The 24,928-nt window shown below is 41.5% G+C and overlaps 1 protein-coding gene across 1 annotated transcript in view; it reads left to right on the top strand.

The window, feature by feature from the left end:
• The window catches only part of SLC6A11 (solute carrier family 6 member 11), a 184,958-nt gene that overhangs the window by 156,307 nt on the left and 3,723 nt on the right, over positions 1 to 24,928 (top strand). The window contains exons 9-13 of the mRNA XM_005279910.5: positions 4,442 to 4,566; positions 7,790 to 7,902; positions 9,231 to 9,368; positions 23,733 to 23,835; positions 24,634 to 24,734. Coding sequence (XP_005279967.1) covers positions 4,442 to 4,566; positions 7,790 to 7,902; positions 9,231 to 9,368; positions 23,733 to 23,835; positions 24,634 to 24,734 — 580 coding nt within the window. The remainder of the gene's footprint in view (positions 1 to 4,441; positions 4,567 to 7,789; positions 7,903 to 9,230; positions 9,369 to 23,732; positions 23,836 to 24,633; positions 24,735 to 24,928) is intronic.

The following is a 24,928-nucleotide window of genomic DNA, read 5'->3' as shown; positions in this document are numbered from 1 at the left end:
GTGGTGAGAGAATGGTTCCTGAATGTGTGGCTTTAGGAGTGTTGAAAACTAGGTGTGTTCAGTGAGAAGGGGCAAGTCTAGTTCAAAGGTGACAGGGTTAATTTGCTGGCAAACTTGGTAGAGGCTAAGAAACTGGTAGTCAGTTTACGGGGTGGCCTGTTCTTGTGTAGGTTTTTCACCAAGAGCTAGACCCTCCTGTTGTTGGCAATCCTCATATTGTGTGTAGCTCTTCTGGGCATCTTCCAGGTGAACTTTTAGGTCATCTTGGTTCTGATGTCTCTGTTTTATCTAGTCCAATGCTGCTGGGTTGTGGGTAGCTCTGGGTAGAACCGAGGGTGGAACCCGTAGTTTTAAAAAGAACGGGCTTTGTCCCATAGACACATGTTCTGTGTTATTGTACACAAACTCTGCATGAGATAGCAGCAAGGATCAGTTATTCTGGTGGAAGATATAGTGCTCCAGGAATAGGTTGGTTCTCTCTGTTTGACCGTTTGTTTGAGGGTGTTAGACGGAGAAGAGACAAGAACAGATACCCATAATCCGAAGAGTTTCTTGCCAGAAACGGGATAATTGTGCACGGGGCTGGAGGCAATGCATTCTAGGAGGGCATGGAGGCAGACCAATTGGTCCACCCAGAGCAAGGCAGAGGGTAGGCCAATGCAGGGGATGAAGTGTGCCATCTTTGTGAGGTGGTTCACTACTGTCAGAATGGTTGTGAACCCTCTGGACTTGGGTAGTTCTACTACTAAATCTAAGGCAATGACTGTCCAGGGGCCAGGTGGAGTCTCAAGGGGTTGCAGGAGTCCAAGGGGTTTATTGTGTGGCACCTTGGAGCAGCCACACACATTGCTAGAAGCCACATAGGCCTGCACTTTGGCCCACATGAAAGGCCACCAGAAGACACGAGAGATGAGGTGCTGAGTTTTAAAGTGGCCAAAATGTCCTTCCATTGGGAGTCATGACATACTCTAGGCTGTAGTCCTTGGTGGCCTGGGGGGACATATATACACCCGGTTACCCCATCTTAGCTGTCATGGGATTCCTTACTTATGGCTTCCTGCTCGATGGAGGGATCTCGTGGGCCAAGTCTGATTGCATGAGGGTGAGCAGATCTTGGCAGGGAGCCACCCGCACCCAGAAAGTTATGAGGCTTGAGGATGCAGGAGGTTTTTTTGGGTTTGAGTCCTTTAGGTCAGTGTAATATGTACGCTGTGTTGCTCCAGTTGTGCTCCAGTATAACGCCATTGATTTCAGTGCAGTTACAGTGGTACAAAACTTGAGCAATGTAATAGTGAATCAGAACCAATACATCTGCTGTGTTTGGATAGTGCTCCTGTGGAGTTGAGGAAATGGGGTATATGTAGCTTTGGGTTTTTTTCATGTCTCTGTGATCCAACCATCACCTCTGTCCATGACACATAAGCTACTTAATATCTCAGCTCATTCCTCAGAGTTTTGTACCCGGATATGGCAGCATGTATTTATGTTAAGTAACAATGTGATAAGACTTACATTTGTAACTCTAATTCAGGGAATTCTTCAGAATGACTGTTTCCCAAATGTGGTCAAATGTCCCTGTGACACTCAATAAAAGGTGGTCAGATACTATGATGATAGGCTTGGTAGGAAAGCATAGATAGATTAAATCTAAACACAAACCCTAAGCTTGATGTTTTCAATTCATATGTAGAGACAATCAGGCTTACTAGCTAGGTTGAGTGTCCAATTAGCTCCTTTCTCATTTTTTAGATTCAGTGAAGATATGCATTGTTTAAAGACAGGTGTGTATTTTGTTTTATGGTAGTTCTGTGGGCTTTATTCTACATAGTACAAGTTATGATCCAGATGAAAAAGAACTGGAAAGCCCTCCTGTAGGGACCTTGGGCCAGATCCACGGCTGATGGAACTTTACATTTGCAATCTGGTGAAAATTGATTTGCATCGCTGAGGATCTAGCCCATTGTGTTTCTTGTTTGTATGTAAAGCACCACAAATACTTATGACTTTTTAGGATATATAATAAACAATAATAATCCAAGTGCAAAAGTATTCTTTAGTCTTGAAGATGGAATATATTTTGAGAAATGTATTCCAAGTACTTCTTGTTAATAAATAAATGTTTTTTTCCCTTTTGGAAGAATTCCTCTTGGGGGAATTCCCCCAAAGCTCATCTTTATTTCTTCCATCCCCCACCAAAGGCTCTGCACTGAGCTGCCTTTTCCCTCCAGGTGAGAGAGCCTAGGTTGGGCTCTCTCCAGAATGATCAACTCAGTGTCTGAGTAAACTGAAAATAATTGCTTGTGAAGTGCCCCTTCAGTCTGCACACTTCCAAACATGCACACCCTGGGGACAGAAGCAGAGAGAAACTGCTTTTCGGTGCATTCCTTCTTTGCTTTCTTTGAAAAGTATCAAACAGTTCCAGTGATAATTACTGATTTTCTGAGCCAGTACCTGGGGGCATAATGCCACCATTCACAATGTATGACTGGATGGCTTTCTATAAACTCAGGCACGTATACCATATTAAAAATAAATGAATAACAAGGTAGAATTCAAGTGATTTTCAGAAACAATTTGAAAAAAGTTGAGATGGTGTTAGAGAGGCCAGACATGAAAGGCAGTGTTGCCCAATGGAGATAGACTCAGACGGGGGGCCAGGGCAGCTGGGTTCTATTCCTAGCTCTGACCTAGACTTGCAGTGTGATGTTAAACAAGCCACCCCTCTGTGCTTCTGTTTTCCCATCTCTAAAATGGGGGTGCTAATATTTATTCACTTTTGTACCATGCTTTGAGATTTATGGCTAATATGCAATACCTAAGCACTTAGTGTTGTCTATTGCTGTAATTAAATGCAGAACAGTCTATGAAACAGACATCAGGAAATTTGGAGAGATTATCAAGGTAACCATAAACTTGAAGACTGAGCAGTGAGGTCTGACGGTAGGATAAAAATCTTTGAGAAAAAGGAAAAAACAATTTTAGAGAGATTGGCAAATAAGTTTTGATACATTTGCATATTTGTTGTATATGATGAAATAAACTCCAGGGCTTGGAGAACATATACTAATTATCTCAATGGTTTCAGGAAGACCCCATGAAACTGTGAGAAAGATGTGTGGCATGTTACTTAATTATGCAGAGATGAAACCTTTTAGACATTTATCTGGGTCATCTGTGCTTGTAGAAGGCCTGCTTCTCAGAGCCCGATAGTGCTGAGAAAATCAGGCTAAGGCTGAGGTCTGGCAGAGATTCTGGCTTGCTGTGTGTGCATCGATCTTTGAGGATCCTAATTCACTTTCAATCATAAATCTTAGGCTTGTAGAATCTCAACTACATAGCCATTTCTCGCAGCAAATGGCTCTTAAGAAAGTGGATGTCATATCTGCCTTAGCACTCATCAAGGCTAAAGTGCTATCTGAAAATAGGGTGAACAAGGGTTCTCAGCTGAGCTTTGAGCAAATATAACACGTCTTCCCAAAGGATTCTCTCTCTTTTAAACGTGGTTTACTATTGTGACATTTCACATGTTAATGAAATATTTCCCCACACCACCCCATTAACAGACCTCAACTCTGATATGGAGGGATCACATGCAGGGTGTGAGAGAGCAGATCACTCTCCAAGCTCATTCCATCTCTAGACTTTTCTGACTCTACCAAAAAGAGTTTCAGTGGTGATTTTTGTGATGAGGACATCTAAGAAATAGATTTGATTCTGAAAGAGACTGGAGGCCAGATTCTCAGCGGGTGTAAATTGGCATAGTTCTACTGCTGAGCCACTGAGGGCCTGGCCACGATTAATTATTTACTTTATATAATAATAATTATTTGCTTTATATACTGAAATATTGACTAATGTCATGTCTACAGCATTGAAGATCTCTTGGCACATTTTTGTAAGACTAAGGCTTTGCTCCAGAGTCCTTTGCTACATTTCTCATTAGGCGTTTATGCCTCTGTCATTTTCACCCCGGTGTGGCTTCTTTTTGGTGGCAAGTGACTGCTGTACATATATAATTTATAAAGGGCTTTGGGATCCTCTTGAATAAAATACATTCTATAAATATCACCGCTAATGAAGTACATTGTCATCCAAACCTTTTGAGGTGTCCATTTCTTGCACATCTTTTTACGGTTTTACTGAAAAACAAAGAAACAAAAATAATGGGGTAGCAACAACAGATTTCATATTTAACCAACTACAATTACAGCAAGAGTTGGAAGCCATCATCCTGCTGACAGTTATACACATGAGTAAATTTATCAGTGTGACTATTCTTGGGCATAAGATTATTCACATGCATAAGTATATGCAGGATTAGAACTTAATGATGTGTCGCTGGAGTTTTGGGTTATGTTTGTTTTACTGTGAAGTCTGGTAAAAAAAACAAAAACAAACAGCCACTGAAGATAAAACAAAGGTTTTTTGGCTTATTTTTCAGGGACTGCATTATGCTCTGCTGCTTGAACAGTGGCACAAGCTTTGTTGCTGGTTTTGCCATCTTTTCAGTCCTTGGTTTCATGGCTTATGAACAAGGGGTGCCCATAGCAGAAGTTGCAGAATCAGGTAAGTTTCATAAGGAGATTTCATGTGGGTATAAATATGCATGATTGTTGGTGTTCATAAAGTTTGTCTGGGTACTCTCTTGCTCTCCAGCAATTAGATAGGTTGACATTGATACAGGCTGCATTGTGTACAGTTTAGAAAGATGCTGTTATTTAATAGCTATGCTACTAATTAGAATGACTGCTTGTAAAATGTGCACTGGTATCAATGTAATACTTTTGTGGTCACATAGCTATGTGTGAATAACATTAAAATTATGATAGAAAGCAGCAAAATCCAAGAAGTTAAGAGGCCAAATCCTGGCTATATTGTGCCACAAAGCTGCTATAATTGGGCAGCCAAGTATTCCTTTGTTATGGGGAATTTTCAGTGCATTATCTCCACAACCCACTCTGGCCTCTCATCCTGTCTACTTTTGTCCCTCCCCAGTTAAGCTACATAGATGAGATAATTCTCCACAAACTTTCCATATAATAAATCATTCAGATTTCTTGTAAATTATCTGGACCAAAATACACTGAACTGTTTGCTTCTTTTGATAAAAGAGCAACAAGCCAGATCCTCAACTGGTGCAAATCTTTGTAAGTCCATTGAAGTCCTGCTGAGCCAATTGATTGATACCATGAAGTTCTCATAAGCAAACTAGAGAAATGTGGTGTAGATGAAATTACTATACGGTGGGTGCACAACTGCTTGAAAGACCATATTCAAAGAGTAGTTATCGGGGTGGGGGTGGGGGAACATATCTAGTGGGGTCCCCCCTGGGTCTGTTCTGGGTCTGGTATTATCCAATATTTTCATGAATGACTAGGATAATGGAATAGAGAGTAGGCTTAAAATTTTTGAGGATGACCCAAGCTGGGAAGGGTTGCAAGCACTTTGAAGGACAGGATTAGAATTCAAAACCACCTTGAGAAACTGGAGAATTGGTCTGAAATCAACAAGTTGAAATTCAATAAAGACAAGTGCAAAGTACTTCTCTTAGGAAGAAAAAAATAAAATGCGCCACTACAAAATTGGGATTAATTGGTGAGGCAGTGGTACTGCTGCAAAGGATCTGTGGGTTACAAATCGGATATGAATCAACAGTGTGATGCAATTGCTAAAAAGGCTAATATCATTCTGGAGCGCATTAACAGGAGTGATGTATGTAAGCCACAGGAGGTAATTCTACTCTATTCAGCACTGGTGAGGCCTCAAGTGGAGCACTGTGTTTGGTCTGGGCACCACACTTCAGGAAAGATGTGGACAAATTAGAGAGTCCAGAGGAGAGAAAAAAAATGATCAAAAGTTTAAGAAACTTGACCTATGAGGAAAGGTTAAAAAAAACTGGGCATGTTTAGTATTGAGTAAAGATGACTGAGTTGGGACGTAATAACTGTCTTCAAATATGTTAAGGGCTGTTATCAAGAGGATGGGGATCAATTGTTCTCCAAGCCCACTGAAGGTAGGACAAGAAGTAATGGGCTTAATCACAGCGAAGGAGATTGAGATTAGATATTAAGAACAAACTTCTAACTATAAGGATAGTTAAGCACTGGAACAGGCTTCCAAAGGAGGCTGGGTAATCCCTGTTTTCGGAGGTTGTTAAGAACAGGTTAGAGAAACATCTATCAGGGGTGATCTAGTATACTTGGTTCTGCCTCAGCATGAGGGGATGGACTAGATGATCCCTCAAGGTCCCTTCCAGCCCCTACATTTCTGTGATTCTATGATTTATACCTGCTGAGGATCTGGCTCTACATTTCTAATAGTTGATTGTATCTCTTAATGCTATCAATGATCATCCATCAGGAAATATGCAGTTAGGGGATTTGGTTGATGCCTATACCATCCAGAGAAGAGCGTCTTTGTTTACCATGCTGAGCCCATGAGATTGTCAAGATTACTGGATGGCTCTCTCTCTCTACTTCTCAAGTATTGTTGCTTGGGCTTAACTTGTAAGAGGAATCCCAACTAAGACTGGCAGTGTAGTAGTTCTTGTTCTAGGTCTGGAAAGGTATGGACTCCCTAAGGATCACTTAGCACCCAGTCAGAACAATGTGAATGTTGGATCTCCCCAGGAGGAGAAATGGTCTAATGATAGATTGTTCAGAAGGAGAAATGGACTGAAAATGAATTGAAGGAACTGGGTCAAGTATAACAACAAATCTGTATAGCTAGTAACATTCACTGATATTGCTATGGTAAATATATGTTATTTTTTCCCTAGGATGACTAGTTTAGAATGACTAAACTAGATAGATAGTGCAAGGCTAACAGAATAGAAATGCCACTGGAAATTACAGGGACTTGTAAAATACCATATTAAGTGAAATAGCCGTAGTATGCTCATTGTCAGATTATAGCAGCACTATTTCTGCTATCATTGCAGGAATGCATAAGTGCTGCACTAAATTAGTATCTGTGGTTTAATGGGGCAAGAGACTGCAATAGCGGGAGGGTGAGGACAAGAGACTGAGCAGTAGACAAATGTCGAGATTTTGGTGAAGAAACAGCATGAGGGAGAGAGCAGGTGGACATTTAGCTAGGCTGGAGAAGGGATCATTGCTGTTCAAGCCTGTTCAACAAAAAAGATGTCTGTATATAGGTACATAGTTACTTAATACATAATGTGCCAGCAGATGGCACTCAAGACTACACAGCAGTGTTCGTAGGTTTTGTGGGACCAATAGAAGTTATGCTTGCTGTGTGCTGCAAATGGCTTCCAACATGCAGTTCTTAACACTTGCCGCTGTGCCACTTGGTACAGTTTCAGACAAATTGTTCTTTTAATGCTGAGTGGGGTTATCACAGACTCGCTAAGGCCGAATGGTGGCCCTGGCTATTCGCCTGCACAGGGGAGCCAGAGGGTGCAAGGAACAGAGCTGTCTCCATAGAACCACAACCCCCTCACCCCAGCGCTGCACATGTGGGCAGGGAGTCGGGGGAGCCTTCATTCTGCCCCTGCAATAAGCCATCTGGCCCAGCTGAGCTGACGCTTCAAGGGAAGTAATCTGTGCCTGGGGGGTATCAGGCTGGTGCAGAGTACTTCCCCCCACATCCAACAATTGCTAAAGCATTTATAGCAGTGCATTTTTCATTGAGCTTAAATTTATTTATTTATTTATTTATTTATTTATATTTATGCTTTCTCTTTTATTTAGCTCTTCACATCTGATTTATCACACGAGAATGTTAAAGTATAAGGAATTGCATTTTTTTTTTTTTGCTTCCTTTTCAGGGCCAGGACTTGCATTCATTGCCTACCCAAAAGCTGTCACCATGATGCCTCTTTCTCCGCTATGGGCAGCTTTGTTTTTCATGATGCTAATATTCCTTGGATTAGATAGTCAGGTATGAATCAAACATCACTTAAAAGAAATGTTGGGTCAGATTCTCAGCATATGTACAGCAGCATAGCTTCTTTAAAGTCAAGGGAGCTATGCCTCTTTGTACCTGATGAGGATCTGGCCCAGTTTAAAGCCTCTATTTCAAGTTTCTTATTTGATGATAAAAAAAAAGCAAATCTGTATATTGCAGATTCCTTTATTATTAATTGTAAGCAGTGATTCATCTGAGTTCTGCTTTTAATATTAATGTCAGTATGGTATGCTATTTCATCAACATTCACTTAGAATTGACAATACTGTTCAAGTCCACTCATTGTAAAACAACGACAGCACAATGGTATGTGTTTCTTTTCAAACCAACATGCAAGCAATTTTGATCACTGGGAAGAGGATACTGAAAATGAAAGTGCTTATGCTATACCTTCATATTTCAAGATATGATGGCAAGAAAGATGTAATTAGGTAATGCAGCAAAGTGACAGCACTATAGCTATTGCCCAGTCTATTTAATTATAGAAAAATTGCACAAGAATTGCTTCACCAGACATATTGTACGGTAATGAGTGTCTCATATTATCTAAGAAATCTGTATGTGTTTCAGGAAATAAGTATGATTGTAGGCTGTACAGTAAAGCTGTGTGGTGTTTGTATTGTACTTCAGCACTTCAGATCATTCAAATTAATGTTTTATAAGGTCTACACATTTCCAAGATGCAACTTGATGTAGCAGAATGCAAAAGGGACTGGAAATTACCAACTCCTGAGTTCTGCTCTAAGCTCTTTCAGTGACACATTGTCTGGCCTGTGCTGGGAAACCTAACCACTCTGCTTCATTTTATTTCATCTGTAAAAATGGCGAGAAACACCCTTACCTACCTCCGCAGGCTATTGAAGATAAATAGCTCAACACTTTGAAGATTACAGTGCTGCTTAAGTGCTGCTTATTATTCTTTTAAGTGACAGTTCCACAGTGCACTGAGTGTGCAATTCCTCATGTACACCCATCTCAACTTCGGGGCACCATTTAAGTCCCATTTAAGCACATATTTTAAAGATTTAAATATTGTGCTGGGCCTGTGCTCCACAATGAATTTCACTCTGAGATTATGATAGTTTTTACTTTTGGAATTTGGCTTTGGCCTCGAAATCCATAGGTTTGGACTTTTTGACTCTGAAATTTTGTTCTTCACTTTAAACAGAATCCTCGGGGATTTTTCAGTCTATCTCTTTGATAAGAATATAGGAGGGAACTTGAAGGGTTTTTTAGCAAATCCAATTCCCCAGAGTAGAAGAGATATGTATCTTATTTGAACTCTTTGTTATTTGTTTCAGTTTGTGTGTGTTGAAAGCCTTGTGACAGCTGTGGTGGATATGTACCCAAAGATTTTCCGAAGAGGATACAGAAGGGAACTGTTGATTCTTGCTCTTTCGATTGTATCATACTTTGTTGGCCTAATAATGTTAACAGAGGTAAGATGTCCTGTGTTTCATTTCAAAGGTACAGCCAAGGAAACAAGTTGGCTATTTTTAATCATGACATACTCCAGGCATAAGCACTGGAGATGGACAAAAACTGCTTTACAATAATGTTGATCAAATGAGTACAAACCATTTAAGAGACTGTTCTTAACTTCTAGATTTAACTAAAAGATTGTTCAACTCTTTAATTGCACCCTGAGCTCAGCAAATATTGTAATCAGGGATAGCCATTGGAAGGCCATCTATTCTACACCTCCCATCCATCCATAGGGATTGTCGTTTCTCCCCAATCACTCTTGGCTGAACCAATCAGATATGAGGGTATTTGATACTGGCAGCCAGGAAAAGCCAGCCACCTTCTTAGGAATAATAGCAGTGGTATATATAATTGAGAAAAACTAAAAAGGAAATTGGTGGTAGCTTTAATTTTCACACCAGAGCATTAGTTGGACTGAGTGCATCAAGTGAATGAAGGCCTGATCCAACAGAGCACTTAAGTATGTGGTTTATTTAAGCACATGTATAGTCCCTTGTAAGTCAGTGGGACTACTCACGTCCTTAAAGTTCAATATGTGCCTTGGTGCTATGTTGGACTGTGGCCAGGGTATGCAGCTCTAAGTGCCTGTTCAATCGGTGCCCCGCTGATCAGAATTCCCCATGTGCCGCGAATTGGTTTTGCCATTTTGAAGTACTGCTAAAGGAACCTGTTGACCTTAAAAATATCTTCAAGGCGTCATTCGAATCAGATACGGAGCGTATAGAAAATGTGTTCTTGCTTGTCACGGCCATTACTTTAGCAAATATAGATGATCTAGATCTCCTCTCTGGCTGGTCAAGATAACAGCAATAAATAAATCTTGGGAAACGTGAAAGGGTTTGGGGTTTTTAAAAACCTACTTCGATTCACAGTCTCTGACAGTGAGTTCTTTTATACAGACAGTCTCACTGTCTTTTAACCTGTACACCGTCAGGCCGAACATTCCTCTCCTCCCTAATCCTTCTCTTCCTTCCCCGAAGCAGGAGTCCCACCTGAGTACATATTTGCATTGCTGACCCATGCCGGAGTCTGTGCCACTAGGTCTTCACCGCTGTTACACACCACTCGCAGAAATAGAACCACACAATGAACCCGACCCAGAGATGAGATGCAGTTGCATGGCTGTGGCTAGGGGCCGAGGCCTTTTCTTGCTCTTGACTCTCCTGCAAGGAGGTGTGGTGGTTATGAGGGTGAGCTGCAGCCTTTGTACATATAAGAGCCTCTGATTTGCATGTAGCTCTGGATTGTGCAAAGATACATTTGTCTGCTCTGTGTATTATTTCAGTGTTCTCATGGCCAAACCAAAGCACAGAAACAATAGCCATGTGTTCTTCAGATGGTTCCCACTCCAAAGCCCACTGAAGTCAATGGGAGCTTTCCCATTGACTTCAGTGTACTTTGGATCAGGTCCAAGGTTATCATCACTTCCATCCCTAAAGGATGTTGGTTGGCACCACTCTTTGTGTGTGCATTTGTTTTGATGTATCTAGTCTGTTTAATCTGGCTATCTAGGCATTTCTAATGCATCCATTAATATTGCTAATACAGACTGAAGGCATTCCAAGAAGTAAAGTTACATTTGAACTGGGAGAAAGTGGATGATGAGCTTGGTTTGCTCCCTGGGTATGTCTACACTGCAGTCAAAGGTGTGACTGTAGCTCAGGTAGGCATATGCATGCGAGCTTTACTTCAGCTAGCATGGCAAACAACAACAGTAAAGACATGGTGGCACAGGCTTCAGTGTGGGCTGTCTGGAGCACTGGGTATATACTTGTGTTGCTGACCCATGCCACAGTCTGTGCCACTGGGTCTTCGCTGCTATTTTTAGCACTGCTAGCTAGATTAAAGCTAGCGCAGGTAAAGCAAGCTGCAATCACACCTCCAATTACAGTGTAGACATACCCCTCAGTTCTTCAGCAGGTCACCAGCTAGTAAATCTGTTGCTGTGGTTGCTGTCTAATGTACTCAAAGCAGGTGTATTAATAAGAACTCCTACTAACTACCAGGAAAGTTCATGATGCTCAGTAAACCAAGGAAAAATTAGTATTTGCCCCATATCTGACTAGAAATGGTTATCCTAATCCGATTCCTCTGGCAAACTTTCAACCGATCAACTGGAATGTCAGCATTAATCGTAATGCTTTACTGTAAAACCATTATTTGATCACTTCTGTTACAATGTGGCCTATCTTATCTGTATTGTAACTAATTATAAACTATAGTGAAAATACTGAGTACACTATAACTGTACCAGGCAGCCAATAAAATCCAAATCAATAGCTACCCAAGAGCAGTTATGCATATGCAGTAGAGGTTGGATTAATGTATTATATGATGTAGAATGTTGCAAGCATCAGGAGAGAGGCCATCAATCACAATTTCTTAGCCTTTCCGTTTCTTTGGAAGTATAACAAAGTGAGAGTGCTTTAGAAGTTGGCCATTATCTACAGATAATGATGAGTTTGTTAGGGAACAGATATCCAGAGTTTGTGCCACAGGATGTCAACACTTGAAGAACATATTAAATCAAGTTACTTCTATTAGGTTAATTAATGGTTCCATGTGTCAGGGAGTTTTTAGCTTAATATAGCTGGGAAAAATGATACTTTTAAATTTGTTTTATTATTCTCTAATACAAAGTCCCTGTAGTGACCAGTTAAGGATTATTTTTGCTGTTGTTTAAATGCCAATGTTCAAGTGTACACTGTTTGGGGAAGTCGCCCTGCATTCTGATATCAGCTGACACGTTAGCTTGGAAGGCTTTTGAGCTCTAGTCCACTTTGGCTTTTTTGATCCTTGACTTGAGTGACTCCATGAAGTTATTCTTTAACGTCCAGAAGGTACCTTCAGCAAAAGCTGAAGGTAGCCAAATAAATTCACAGCCCAGAGTAAATCCTTGGTGCTTGGAGAGAATCCAGGCTGTAAAGTCAGTCTGCTCATTCTGCGTTCTCATTGCGCTAAAGCCCATGATGCTACTGCTGATTATCGCTCCTGTTTCTCATTTCTTTTGGCACTAAATAACTTCTAGACAATGTATTCATTTTCAGAGGACTGTTTAGTTCCTTATTTCCACTTCCTCCCTATAAACATGCATGCACTGTGTGTTGTAATTGAAAGGTGGATGATGGGCTGGATTGTGGCTCACAGAGAACGTAGTCATCCGGAATACCTTCAGGGACCCTCAGGAAGCATACTGAGCCGTGGTTCTCAAGCTTCCTTCTTCAAGTGACTTGCCCAAGGTCACAGGAAGTGTGTACCAGAGCCAGACATTGAACCCACATCACCTGAGCTTCAGGGCAGTGACTTAAATATGCACCCATTCTTCCCTTATGGCACCTGCTCCCCAATTGTCCCCCCTTCCTCCATGGCCAGTTCTAACCCCAATTTCATCTCTTCCTCACACGTTCTAGCCCCAGATTTCCTCCCCTAAGTCCTGGGAGTCAGGAAACACCCAACCAGGTTGTCTGATTTGTTAGAGGTGCGGGCCAGGTCAACTGCTTGGGGCTGTCTTGTAGGGCCGCTCTAATGTGTCAGGTTAAGCAATCCATCTCTCACTGGCTCCCCCTCTCGTGGCTGGAGAGAGATGGCAGCATTTTCACACATCTCTTGGGTACCTGCTGGGTTGTAGGAATCTCTGCTGCACTGGGGAAGAAGCAGAATGAGCAGACAGGCAGCTGCAAGCTTGTGGTTGCTGTCTGGGAGTTTGGCTGCACTGTGCAACGAGAAGCACCATGTGGTGCTGTTGTGCTGCATTCTCAGGCAGAGCCTGATATCGAAGCAGTCTCTCAAGCATCCCATCCAGCTAATCTTTCTCCCTGTGCAGAGAGTAGGCACAAAGCCCAGGCACCTTTTAAATGGGTGATTTGGGAATTAATGTTAAAGTCAATGTCCAAGAGTGAATTTTAGTCTCAGTTTCTATATGCTGGGGTATTTGGAGCAGAGCAGCCCTCCAGACAGCCTCGGGAGCTAACCTGCCAAGCAAATGCCCTATTTGCAGTGGCCATTGCTGGCCTGATTTCATTGATGGAGGTCATCTTTGTTGCTTATGATCAGGGAATTTTGGAATATTCCCTCCCACCCTGCCTCACATACACACACAAATCCCAGACGGCCGTAATAGATGAGGTATCTATTACCTAGACAGAAATCTGAGCTAATCTGCACAGGGAGAAAATAGAAATGAAGTTCTCCAATCTCTGTGGAATTTAGAAAGCATGTTTTCCTTTTGTTTTCTGTTGTCTATTTTATTTGGCCCAACAGATCCTTTAAAGACAGATATTTTTAAAGATTAAAAATAGATTTCTTTCAAAATCTATATTAGCGGATTCATGAATGTCTGCACAGTGTTTTGCTCATGTGAATTGCCACATAAATGGTAAGTAGCTTCAGGGCCGGCACCAGCATTTCTGCCGCCCCAAGCGAAAAAAAACAACAACAAAAAGCCGCGATCGTGATCAGCGGCGGCAATTGGGAAAAAAAAAAAGCTGCGATCAGCGGCGGCAGTTCTGCGGCAGGTCCTTCGCTCCTAGAGGGAGTGAGGGACCTGCCGCCCCCGAATTGCCACAGGTGCCGCCCCTCTCCCTTGGCCGCCCCAAGCACCTGCTTGTTAAGCTGGTGTCTGGAGCCGGCCATGAGTAGCTTTATTATTACTGCTAAATGGAATGACCTATTCTGGCACAGATCTTTTTTAAGCTACAAAATCCTGCCATACCCTGTAGCAGTCCCATAAACCATTCTACAGGAGTCCATGCTTTTTATCTGATGCTATTGCAAACACCAGATGGTACCTGAATTTTAAGAACAGAAATAAATGTCTTGATTATAGGAATATATAGGATTATATATGTATATGTAAATGTCTTGATTGTGTATATATATATAAATGTCTTGATTATATGAATTATAGGAATATTAACTTGCAGTGTTTATATCCTGTGGGCTGTCCATTTAAATGACTAGAACATCAGAACATAACAATTAGGTCCATGTGACCGGACAAGCACATTAATGAATCTTTCAGTACATAACCATACAGTAAAACTGTTAATATCGTAGGCATATAAGAAGTCATTATTATGCTGCAAAGCCAAGGATGAATAGGGACATCAACTTCCCTTATTGCTATTGTTTCAGTTTTGCTGGCTACAGACCCAAGACAGAATTGCATCAGGCTCTACTCTCAGTGATATTATTATAGCCAGAAAAGACAAATATATCACATGAAGTGAAATGTGAGCTTCTGGAGACATTCAGGAAAGTAGTCCATTTTCCAAACCCATGGATTTCCTGCATCTACATATCTACTGTATAATCTACCTTCAGTATATCCAATGATCCCATTGCCTACCTATCTAGACTGCCGTGGCATTCTGCATCTCAGGATGCTTTTCTCAGTAGCAGAGATTCTAAAATGTGAGGTGCAGCAAGACATTTTCAAGGGCACAAAGGATAGTTAGGCATTCAGATCCCCTTGAAAATCAATGGGATTTGGATGCCTAACTCCATCAGACACTTCAAACCTCCCACCCATGGATGCTGGCATTTAAATGACACCCTCTCATTATTCTCTTTCCTTGTGGCAACTGAATTGTTCTTAATCATCTTCCAAGCACAGAGGCGCCTCATTTTTTCTTGAAAGCTGTCTCTTGAATTTCACAGTGAAGTGCCAGCAGGTACATCTGATCAGAGGACTGACTGCCTCTCTAACTCTGCCGTGTCCAACCTCCTCTTGAAGAAGCAAGAGGTTTCTCTAAGCCTTTACCCTCTCTCTAGACAGAAGCCTTTTCCATTGTGATGTTTACTTTTCTCCCTCTCTTTGGTGCCTCTGTGGTAGGAACAGGATCCCTGCAACAGCAGTCTACAGGAAAACCTGGATTTGAGGAGAAAACCCAGCAGTGTAACAGGTCTAGCTAACATCTTAGTGACTTCTGCACATGATCCCACTGTACAATAATGCACTGCTCCCACTCTACAGCTATGTGGCAGACAAGCCTTACACTGCGTGGGGTGGAAATTCAGCAGCAGAAGCTGGCCATGCAGAATCTCCTGGCCCAACTGTTCCTGACTACTTGGTGCTCCGGGCCAAGATGACGCATGGCAGCTAGGGACCCTGGACCATTTTGTCCAGCTGTGGCAGGCAAGCTTTAAGCTGCTTTGGAGTGGAAATTCAGCAGCAATACCTAGCATTTTGGAAACACAAGCCAGAGGTCTTTGGCTGTTTTTTTTCTGCTTTGACTGGTGTGAAAAATGGCATCCAGGAGTGTCTCCAAGAAGCTGGCAAGTCAGAGGGGCAGGAAAGACTCACAGTGGGACCTCCATCCCCACCTCCTACTTCAGATTGCCACAGAAACCAGATGTTTTTTGCCCCTGTTTGTCCAGGAAGGGCCATAACCGGTCCTTATTGTGTTCAGTATCTTGTGCCCCTGCCCCCTCAATGGGCCTGTCAGCTCTCCAGTCTCTGAGGGCAGCTCTGGCTCCTACAGACTCTGACACCAAAGCAACAGTTTGAAAACAAGCAAACAAAACTGCTCAGATGGCTAAGCTTCCCCATCTTTGGTACCAGTTCCTATGAACTCAGGGCACTGATCCTCTTCTCTGAGCTCCCTCCAATGTGTGTTTGTGCAGCATGGCAAGCCTGCCATTTTCCCACTCTCTTACCACTGGATTTCTTCAGTGAGTCACGAGAGCAGACTAAAATAGCTAGAACCTGCAGGAAGACGTGTGATTAAGATATTCTCCTTCCAGTTTCCCTTCATGAGCACCGGACTGGCCTAACCAGTCATTGTCATAGAGCCTGGTGGCAACTTTCACCCTAGCAACATTGCATGAAGTATCTAGCTACTTACACCATGGACCTGCCAGCACCAGTGGACAATCAAAATGACAGTGATCCTGCACCAAACTGTCAGCATGAAGGAAAGAGAGGGCACAGTTTTGTGACATAGCTGTGAAACTTCTTCAACAAGACTTTAAAGCCCACAAAGTATTATTGCCTGAGTAAGGGGCTTCAAGCCTGAATGGTTATGCCTAATATTGCTCTTCCCTCCTCCCTATCATCCCTGACATCTATAAACATATGGTTTTTCCAACAAAAAGGCACTTCCCTGTCTCTTCAAGGGGCAGGTCAGAGACTGGGGCAGCAGCAAAAGTTTTAGTTGAAGAAGTAGCAGAATCTTTATGACTGTGAGGCTGGGTAGCCCAGGAGATCGAAGGTTGCGCCACCGTTTCTGAGGTGGTTCATCCAAGTCTTTGGTGCCATGACCAAAAAAGAAAGACAGAGAACGGGGAGAACTACTTGAGTTTTTACCATTGTCCCCTTAGAACAGAGTTTCCTGCCAAAGTTTTTAAGCCTTCCAAATGAAAATAAAAAATCCTTAGCAGACAGTTGGGTGCTCAGAACTATCTGGAAATTTCCAAATTCTTCATCTTCCTCCATCCTGTCACCCCTTCTTCCTTGGGACCAGCAAGCAGTCAGTAAAGGATTGACCGTATGCAAGCCCATTTCTGCATAGGGTCCAGGCCTTACTGATAAAGCGATTTCATCATTCTACAGGGAAGCTGGTCACAATATGCCAATTTGCTTCTGCCACCAATGCTACCTGCACAGGGAGAACTGTGGACCAGATACCAATTCCAGACAATGCCCTTTGTAGTTTTTCCTGTTCCTTGCTTTCTTACGAGTCTGGTGGTATCTCTGATGGTCAGTCTGTGACAGGAAAGTAATAAATGACTTGTTGATAGCCCACTCATATGAGATATTATCTGCATATACTAATTAAACCTTCCAATTGCTTGACTCCCTTGTCTTCATCATCTGTTTACAGAGAGGAAATCCTTAGTACTCTCTCAGGATCTGGCCTGCCGTTGGGCATTCTGTCAGACACTCCTGGTTCTAGTCCAGTTGCCCCAAAAAAGATTTCTCAATATGTATTTCTTCTGGAAGCACCAAGTATTTGTCCTCCAGGGACTCTAATACTCTGTATGATAGTGACTGGTTGTGGAAACTATTCCATAGTGGTGATGCACCTCTATACTCGACATATTATCTTGATTTATTAGTGGATTTTCCAGAGTCAGTGCACCCCTGAGGGAGCTCAGATAGACCCCATTCAATTCTAGTCAAATGGTTGTCTGAGGAAGCTTATCACTACAACTTACTAGGGTTGTAAGCAGTTTAGAAGGTGATTCTCTCTCTATTCTGTAAGATTCCCTCTAGATTTGGCTGCCAGTCATGTGAAAAGCAATTATTGGACCTCCATGGTATACTGGCAGCTCCATGCTACAAGAAGAAAGTACAAGTTAAAACTCCTAAATTAAGCAAGTGAAATTCACTTGCTTCTGGAGCGGGAAGTTTTGTGGATTATTCATTGTTTATATTGGAAGTTTACAGTAGTACCCACTGCCTCTGGGGTGCTTTCCAAGCCCTCATTAAGGACAGTCTCTGCTGCAAGGAACTCACAACATAGGGCATTTGAGATGCTACATTCTCAAGTAATTAGGAGAAATGTAGTGGCCCAGGCACCCATAGTCTCTCAAATGCCTAATGATGTCAGTTCAGCGTCATTGAATCTCCTAGTTCTTGAGAATTGTCTATGCCAGGATCCTCTCAAACTGCCAACCTACAGCACCTGAGACTCTTTGCAAGGTACCTGAGCAGTTTTGCCTTGTAGAGGATGAATAATCAACAGAACTTGTGGATTTACTGCTCAAATCTAGAAACTGTCCACAAATCTGGGCTTTTCAGAGGATTCTGAGAACATGGTCCTAAAGGTGTTCTTGAAAGGAAACCTGAAAGGTGTTCAGGAAACACATTTTGTCTGACAACTAGGGATGTCTTGGAGTTTCTTTTAACTGAGGTTTTGAGTGGGTCTTGAATTCAAGCTTCCTGGAGGTCCAACTCTGTATTAGAGACCTTATAGAATATTCTTTCAACATCTAGCCCTTCTTTAGAGCACTCTCACCTTTCCCAATTCCTTAAAGCTGTGTCTCTGCAGAGATGTGGTCAGAAGACTAGTAGAATGATTTGATGCTTCAGGTAATCTCTGATACTGATTTTTTAAATATATAGTCGTCTTCCCCATACTTTGTCAATGTATTTTCCTTTAGAAAGTACTGTGACACTGGCAGACCCGGTGCCAGCTCATGCCAAGGCCCTGAGGACTCAAGTGAACACTGGACAATATATAGCTGGAAATTATTCTGGCTCATCTATGTGTTCGCACTGTTAAAATAGATGTTAAGTTTTTAAGAATGTGTTTAGTGATTAGATTTTATGAAACACTTGTAGGATGCTGCATATATTGATCTCACTCATAACATCTGTACCCCATGTTATAAGATTATATTAAGGGTAGGTCTACTCTTAAACTGGTGCAGGTGCACTGCTGTAGCACGTCAGTGAAGATGCTACGAGGCTGACAGGAGAGCTCCATGAGAGGCAGTAGCTGTGTTGATGGGGGAAGCCCTCCCATCGACGTAGCACTGTCTACACTGAGGGTTAGGTCACTATAACTGCGTCACTCAGAGGTGTAGATTTTTCACACCTGTGAGTGACATCGTTCTGCCGGTGGAAGTTTGTAGACATGGCCTTAGTGTTTGCCTTGTAAACCTCTGTAATGATGTAGTTCGCCAAACAGGAAAGAAGCATTAACTCACATAAAACCCTGAAGGTGTTAGGCCCTTCCCACAATAAGGCCCACTGAAACCAAATGAGCCATTGTGAAACATCAAAGAGCAAAGATTTTGTTGATTGCCCCCACGCACAACCCAACACCCATGAAGAGGAGACGTGCATATGGACTCATTCCATCAGCTTGCACTCTAGGGGAAGGGAATAAAAATCCTCAACAAGGAGAAACTATAGCTCTATGTTGCTTGGACTTTGGGAGGGCAAGATTTCTAAGCATAAGCAAGGGATCCCCAGCAGCTGAGCCTGGGTTAGTCCTAAAGGACATATGGAGCTTGCATATTACAGCAGCTTCTATCACCTTTTGAAACCTAACATGGCAACTCATTTATATGTGTAAGTTTACCTGCTTTAACCTTGTAATTAACTCTTATTTCCTTTTCTTGGTTAATAAATCTTTAGTTAATTTATTATAAGATCAGCTACAAGCATTCTCTTTGGTGTAAGATCTAGGGTGCAATTGACCTGGGTAAGTGACCAGTCCTTTGGGGCTGGGAGTAACCTGAGTGGTGTTGTGATATTTGGTGTAAGGGACCATCTGTCACAAAGGCAAGCTTGCCTAAGTGGCAAGATAGACCGGAGTACCCAAGGGGACGGTCTGTGACTTCATGTTAAGGCTGTTACAATGCTTTAGGAGTTCACACTGTTACTTGGCTGGTGAAATCTAAGTAGAGAACTCACAACCAATTTGGGTTTGTGCCTTGCTTCTTAGCAGACTGCCCTGGGCCTGGTACTCACGCTCCTGAGCCACTCCAGGCAACTTGACAATTACATTGGCCAAAAGAGTTTTAGGGGCCTTCTACATCTGGAATCCTTATGTACAATTTATTTCCTAGATGAGGTGACTCTTGGGCTTGCACTAGAATTTTCTGTCCTCTCAAAATTAGGGTTTTCACTTGAACCAATTTGTTTATTTGCCTTCCACATATTCTAAGCCCTGCCACAACCAGGAGAATCAGTCGCACATGTTTTGTTTTTGAGGCATTGAAATTCTATTTACGCAAAACTATGGGATCTTGCTTTGCTGTAAGTCTTCATTTCCATTTTTTGTATAATAAATGAATAAAATGATAGATGAAGTATTCTGTGTGGAGATGGCTGAACTTTTCTAATGCGTTTTAATTAAAATGCACAGATTGTCTTCTCATCTCGTGCAATGGGCTGGGGAATCAGAGAGACAATCAGTTCTCTGAACAACTTCACCGGCTGGCAATACATTGTAAGGTAGCAAGTAGAGCTGAGGGAACAGAAGCTAAACTGAAAAAAAACTGGAAAGAAGTGGGCTGTAGTCCACGAAAGCTTATGCTCTAATAAATTTGTTAGTCTCTAAGGTGCCACAAGTCCTCCTGTTCTTCTTTTTGCGGATACAGACTAACACGGCTGCTACTCTGAAAAAAAACTGTTTGTTTCAAACAGAAATTGATTTTTAATTTTTGTTTTTGTGAGTGAAACTCTCCCCCCACCCCAAAAAAATTCATTTTGAATGGACAGAAACTTTATGATAGATTCAAAGCAATTTTCTTTTTGACTTTTTTGTTTCAGTTTGGTCATTTTGGGGTGTCTTTCCTGGGTGTGTGTATTTAATTGGAAAAATTTCAAAATGGAATGCTGTTTCAAAACAAAAAGTAAAAACAAAACATTTGAAACTGGCCAAAATGAAAATGTTTCCACTAGGGCTGTCAATTAATCACAGTTAATTCACATGATTAACTCAAAAAAATTAATCATGATTAAAAAAGTTAATCATGATTAATCTGTTTTAATCGCACAGTTAAACAATAGAATGCCAACTGAAATTTATTAAATATTTTGGATGTTTTTGTACATTTTCAATTATTTTGATTTCAATTACAACACAGAATACACAGTGTACAGTGCTCACTTTATATTATAATGTTATTACAAATATTTGCCCCATAAAAATGGTAAAACAAAAGAAATAGTATTTTTCAGTTCATCTCATACAAGTACTGTAGTGCAATCTCTTTATCATGAAAGTGCAACTTACAAATGTAGATTTTTTTGTTACATAACTGCACTCAAAAACAAAACAATGTAAAACTTTAGAACCTACAAATCCACTCAGTTCTACTTCTTGTTCAGCCAATCACTAACACAAACACATTTGTTTATGTTTATGGGAGATAATGCTGCTCACTTCTTATTTACAATGTCACCTGAAAGTGAGAACAGGCATTCGCATGGCACTTTTGAAACTGTCATTGCAAGGTATTTACGTGCCAGATATTCTAAACATTCGTATTCCTCTTCATGCTTCTGCCACAATTCCATGCTGATGACGCTCATTAAATAAATAATGTGTTAATTATATTTGTGACTGAACTCCTTGGGGGAGAATAGTATGTCTCCTGCTCTGTTTTACCCACATTCTGCCATATATTTCATGTTATAGCAGTTTCGGATGATGACCCAGTGTATGTTGTTCGTTTTAAGAACACTTTCACTGCAGATTTGACAAAACGCAAAGCAGGTACCAATGTGAGATTTCTAAAGATAGCTACAGCACTCAACCCAAGTTTTAAGAATCTGAAGTGCCATCCAAAATCTGAGAGGGATGTAGGTGTGGAGCATGCTTTCAGAAGTCTTAAAAGAGCAACACTCTTATATGGAAACTACAGAACTCGAACCACCAAAAAGGAAAATCAACTTTCTGCTGGTTGCATCTGACTCAGATGATGAAAGTGAACATGTGTCAGACTGCACTACTTTGGATCGTTATTGAGCAGAGCCTGTCATCAGCATGGACGCATGTCCTCTAGAATGGTGGCTGAAGCATGAAAGGGACATATGAATCTTTAACGCATCTGACATGTCAATATCTTGTGACACTGGCTATAACAGTGCAATATGAACACCTGTTCCCACTTTCAGGTGACATTGTAAACAAGAAGCGCATCTCCTGCAAATGAAAACAAACTTATTTGTCTGAGTGACTGACTGAACAAGAAGTAGGACTGAGTGGACTTGTAGGCTCTAAATATTTACATTGTTTTATTTTTGAATGCAGTTTTTTGTACATAATTCTACATTTGTAAGTTCAACTTTCTCGATAAAGAGATTGCATTACAGTACTTGCATGAGGTGAATTGAAAAATATTATTTCTTTTATTTTTATAGCACAAATATGTGTAATCAAAAATAAATATAAAGTGTGTTCTGTGTTGTAACTGAAATCAATATATTTGAAAATGTAGAAAACATCCAAAAATATTTAAATAAATGGTATTTTATAATTGTTTAACAGCACGATTAATCACCCAATTAATCATGATTAATTTTTTAATCACTTGACAGCCCTAGTTTCCCCTTAGTTGAATTCAACCCAAACTCACGAATAGTTTTGGAGCCTCAAAAATGTATTTTTCAGCAAAAGTACTGTTTGCCAAAAAATATTCTCCCAGCAATAGTAGAGAGAGGGGGTTACAAAAAACCAAAGAGCCTTTGTTCTGGGAGGATGAGGAGGAATAGCTTAGTTGTAAGGGATCATGGAGCGCAAGGTGACCACTTCAGAGAAGGAAAAATTACAGGCTGGCTAGTGAATTTTACTACTTTGTGCCATGTTAGCTTGGCACAATTGTACTGCATACTTCAGCTAATCAGGGAGGACCACTTAAAGGGATATTATGCCTGGCTTGCATGCAGTGCTTGATTTGTAATGAAAGAGGTGCTGGGGTTCAAGCAATTCTTTTATATTCATAACTGATGCAGCAAGCCCAGAGGTGCTGGGGCTATGAACTGCCAAGCATAGAGGTGCCAGGGTTCAGCCCTGGCACAAATTAAGCATTGCTTGTAAGCCTAGAAAAAACGGACTTCTATTGGCTTGTGCTTTGTAGATGCCAAATGAAGTTTTTGCTGAAGTAGAATCCTGTTTGCCCTTGATCACGCTCTATTTCTGGAATGTCCACATTATTAAGGGAGCTCTATTTTAAAACCATTAGAAAAGCAGCTTTTTATTTGAAAGGGAAAGAAATTAAAGAAAAGCCTACCAGTAAGTTGTTAATTAATTGATCTTTGTTACATGATAAAGACTTAGATGAGCAAAGCATCTAAAAGACCTTGAGCTACATGCAAACCTTGTGTAAGTGGGTGCACCTGACTATGAGACCATGTTCCATAGGAGTTACTGTTCTGCAAGTTTTCGCAGGATTTAGCTAATGCATTTTACATAGTAGTGTAACAGACATTTGAAGAAATCTGCATATTTATGTGCAGGGCTTAGGAGATCATAAGCATTTTCAGTCATTTAAATCTTGGTGCTGTAACAGTGAAGTTGCAAATAGGATGGAATGGGAAGAACATTTCAGAAAAGGATCAAATGTCATGCTCCGTTATCCTAAGTTCACCTAGAACATGACATTAATTCTGATGGGCCTTGTTCCCGTCTCCCTCCCGCCCCCAAGACATTTACTATCTTAATGCAAATGTGCAGTGTATAACAGGCTAAGGGAGTAGGAGAAAAGAGCCTTCACAATAACAAATCACTGACAAATTATCATCCCTCATTACTGAACGAGAATGACTGTGCAATTAAAATCATATTTGTGCTTTGAAATATTCCCATCAGACCTCCACAGTCTATTTTGGTTTCCCTTTTCTGTCTTTTGTGTTTAAGGGTGGAATGTACGTTTTCCAGCTGTTTGACTCCTATGCAGCCAGTGGGATGTGCCTTCTTTTTGTGGCTATATTTGAATGCATCTGCATAGGCTGGGTTTACGGTGAGTTACTGAAGACTGCTACATTATTGTGTGTTTATGGAAGTCATACACTTATGGCCTTAGTTTTAGGACCAGATTTAAAGTGACACAGGGCCCTTGTCACACCATGACAAGGGCCTCCATGGCTCTGCCCTTGTATTATGGCTCTGCCTCCCACTAGGAGTGGCAGTGGCAGGAGGGGACCTCTCCCTTCCAAAAAGGCAGGAGCAGGGCCAGGGCTTTCCTTCCCTCTGGGGTTCCAGGACTGGTAACAGGGGTCCTCTTCACTCCCTGGCCAGAGAGGCAGAAGTGTCAATAGCAAGGGCCCAGCTCTTGGTTCTGGCTATCTGCAGACTCAGGCAGACATGGTTGCCTTGGTTACATGCAAGCCACCTTTTTAAGCTTCTCTTTGTGGCAACAAGGGCTAGAAACTTACTTTTATAAAATGAAAGCTGAGATTCTGATGTCACATGTCCTCAGAACCAGGGGCCTTAGGCATGAGGCTGCAGCCTCTATGCCTTAAATGGGCCCTGCTCAGACTGATATTGACCAGAAGCCATTAGGATTTGGCAGCTGGTTGGTCCCTATTTCCCATTGGGCAGACGCATATCCCCGGCACTGCCTTTCCTTTCCGGCCTTGGTGTCCCGGTATTCAGGGAGCACTGTGAACGTATTGTATGTCCACCCCGGGAAGGGCCTCATCACAGACATGTCCCTTCTAACTCTTCTCATTTCCAGGCTAAATAATCCTAGTCTTTGCAATCGATTGCTCACAGAAACATTCTATATTCACTTTTGGTTTGGTTTTTTTTCGGGCAGGCAGCAATCGCTTTTATGATAATATTGAAGATATGATCGGGTACAGACCATTGTCATTAATTAAATGGTGTTGGATGGTCCTAACTCCTGGTATTTGTGCTGTAAGTATTAATCTGAATAAATTGGTTGGGAATGCGTAGGTTTTCTGCAGATTTTTTTACCAGATGTTTGAGGCTAATGAATTACAGAAATAGAGAAGTAATCATCATGGCATTTGGCATATATTTTAATTGTTTACAGGAGATTTGGTAAGAATCAATGTTAACTTCATTTTTCCCTCTGCACATAATTCTAA

Source organism: Chrysemys picta, chromosome 7, assembly GCF_011386835.1.
Source record: "Chrysemys picta bellii isolate R12L10 chromosome 7, ASM1138683v2, whole genome shotgun sequence".
In the NCBI taxonomy this organism is placed as follows: Eukaryota; Metazoa; Chordata; order Testudines; family Emydidae; genus Chrysemys; species Chrysemys picta.
The sequence above is the reverse complement of the archived record's forward strand: the minus strand, read 5'-3'. Positions and strand labels throughout refer to the sequence as shown.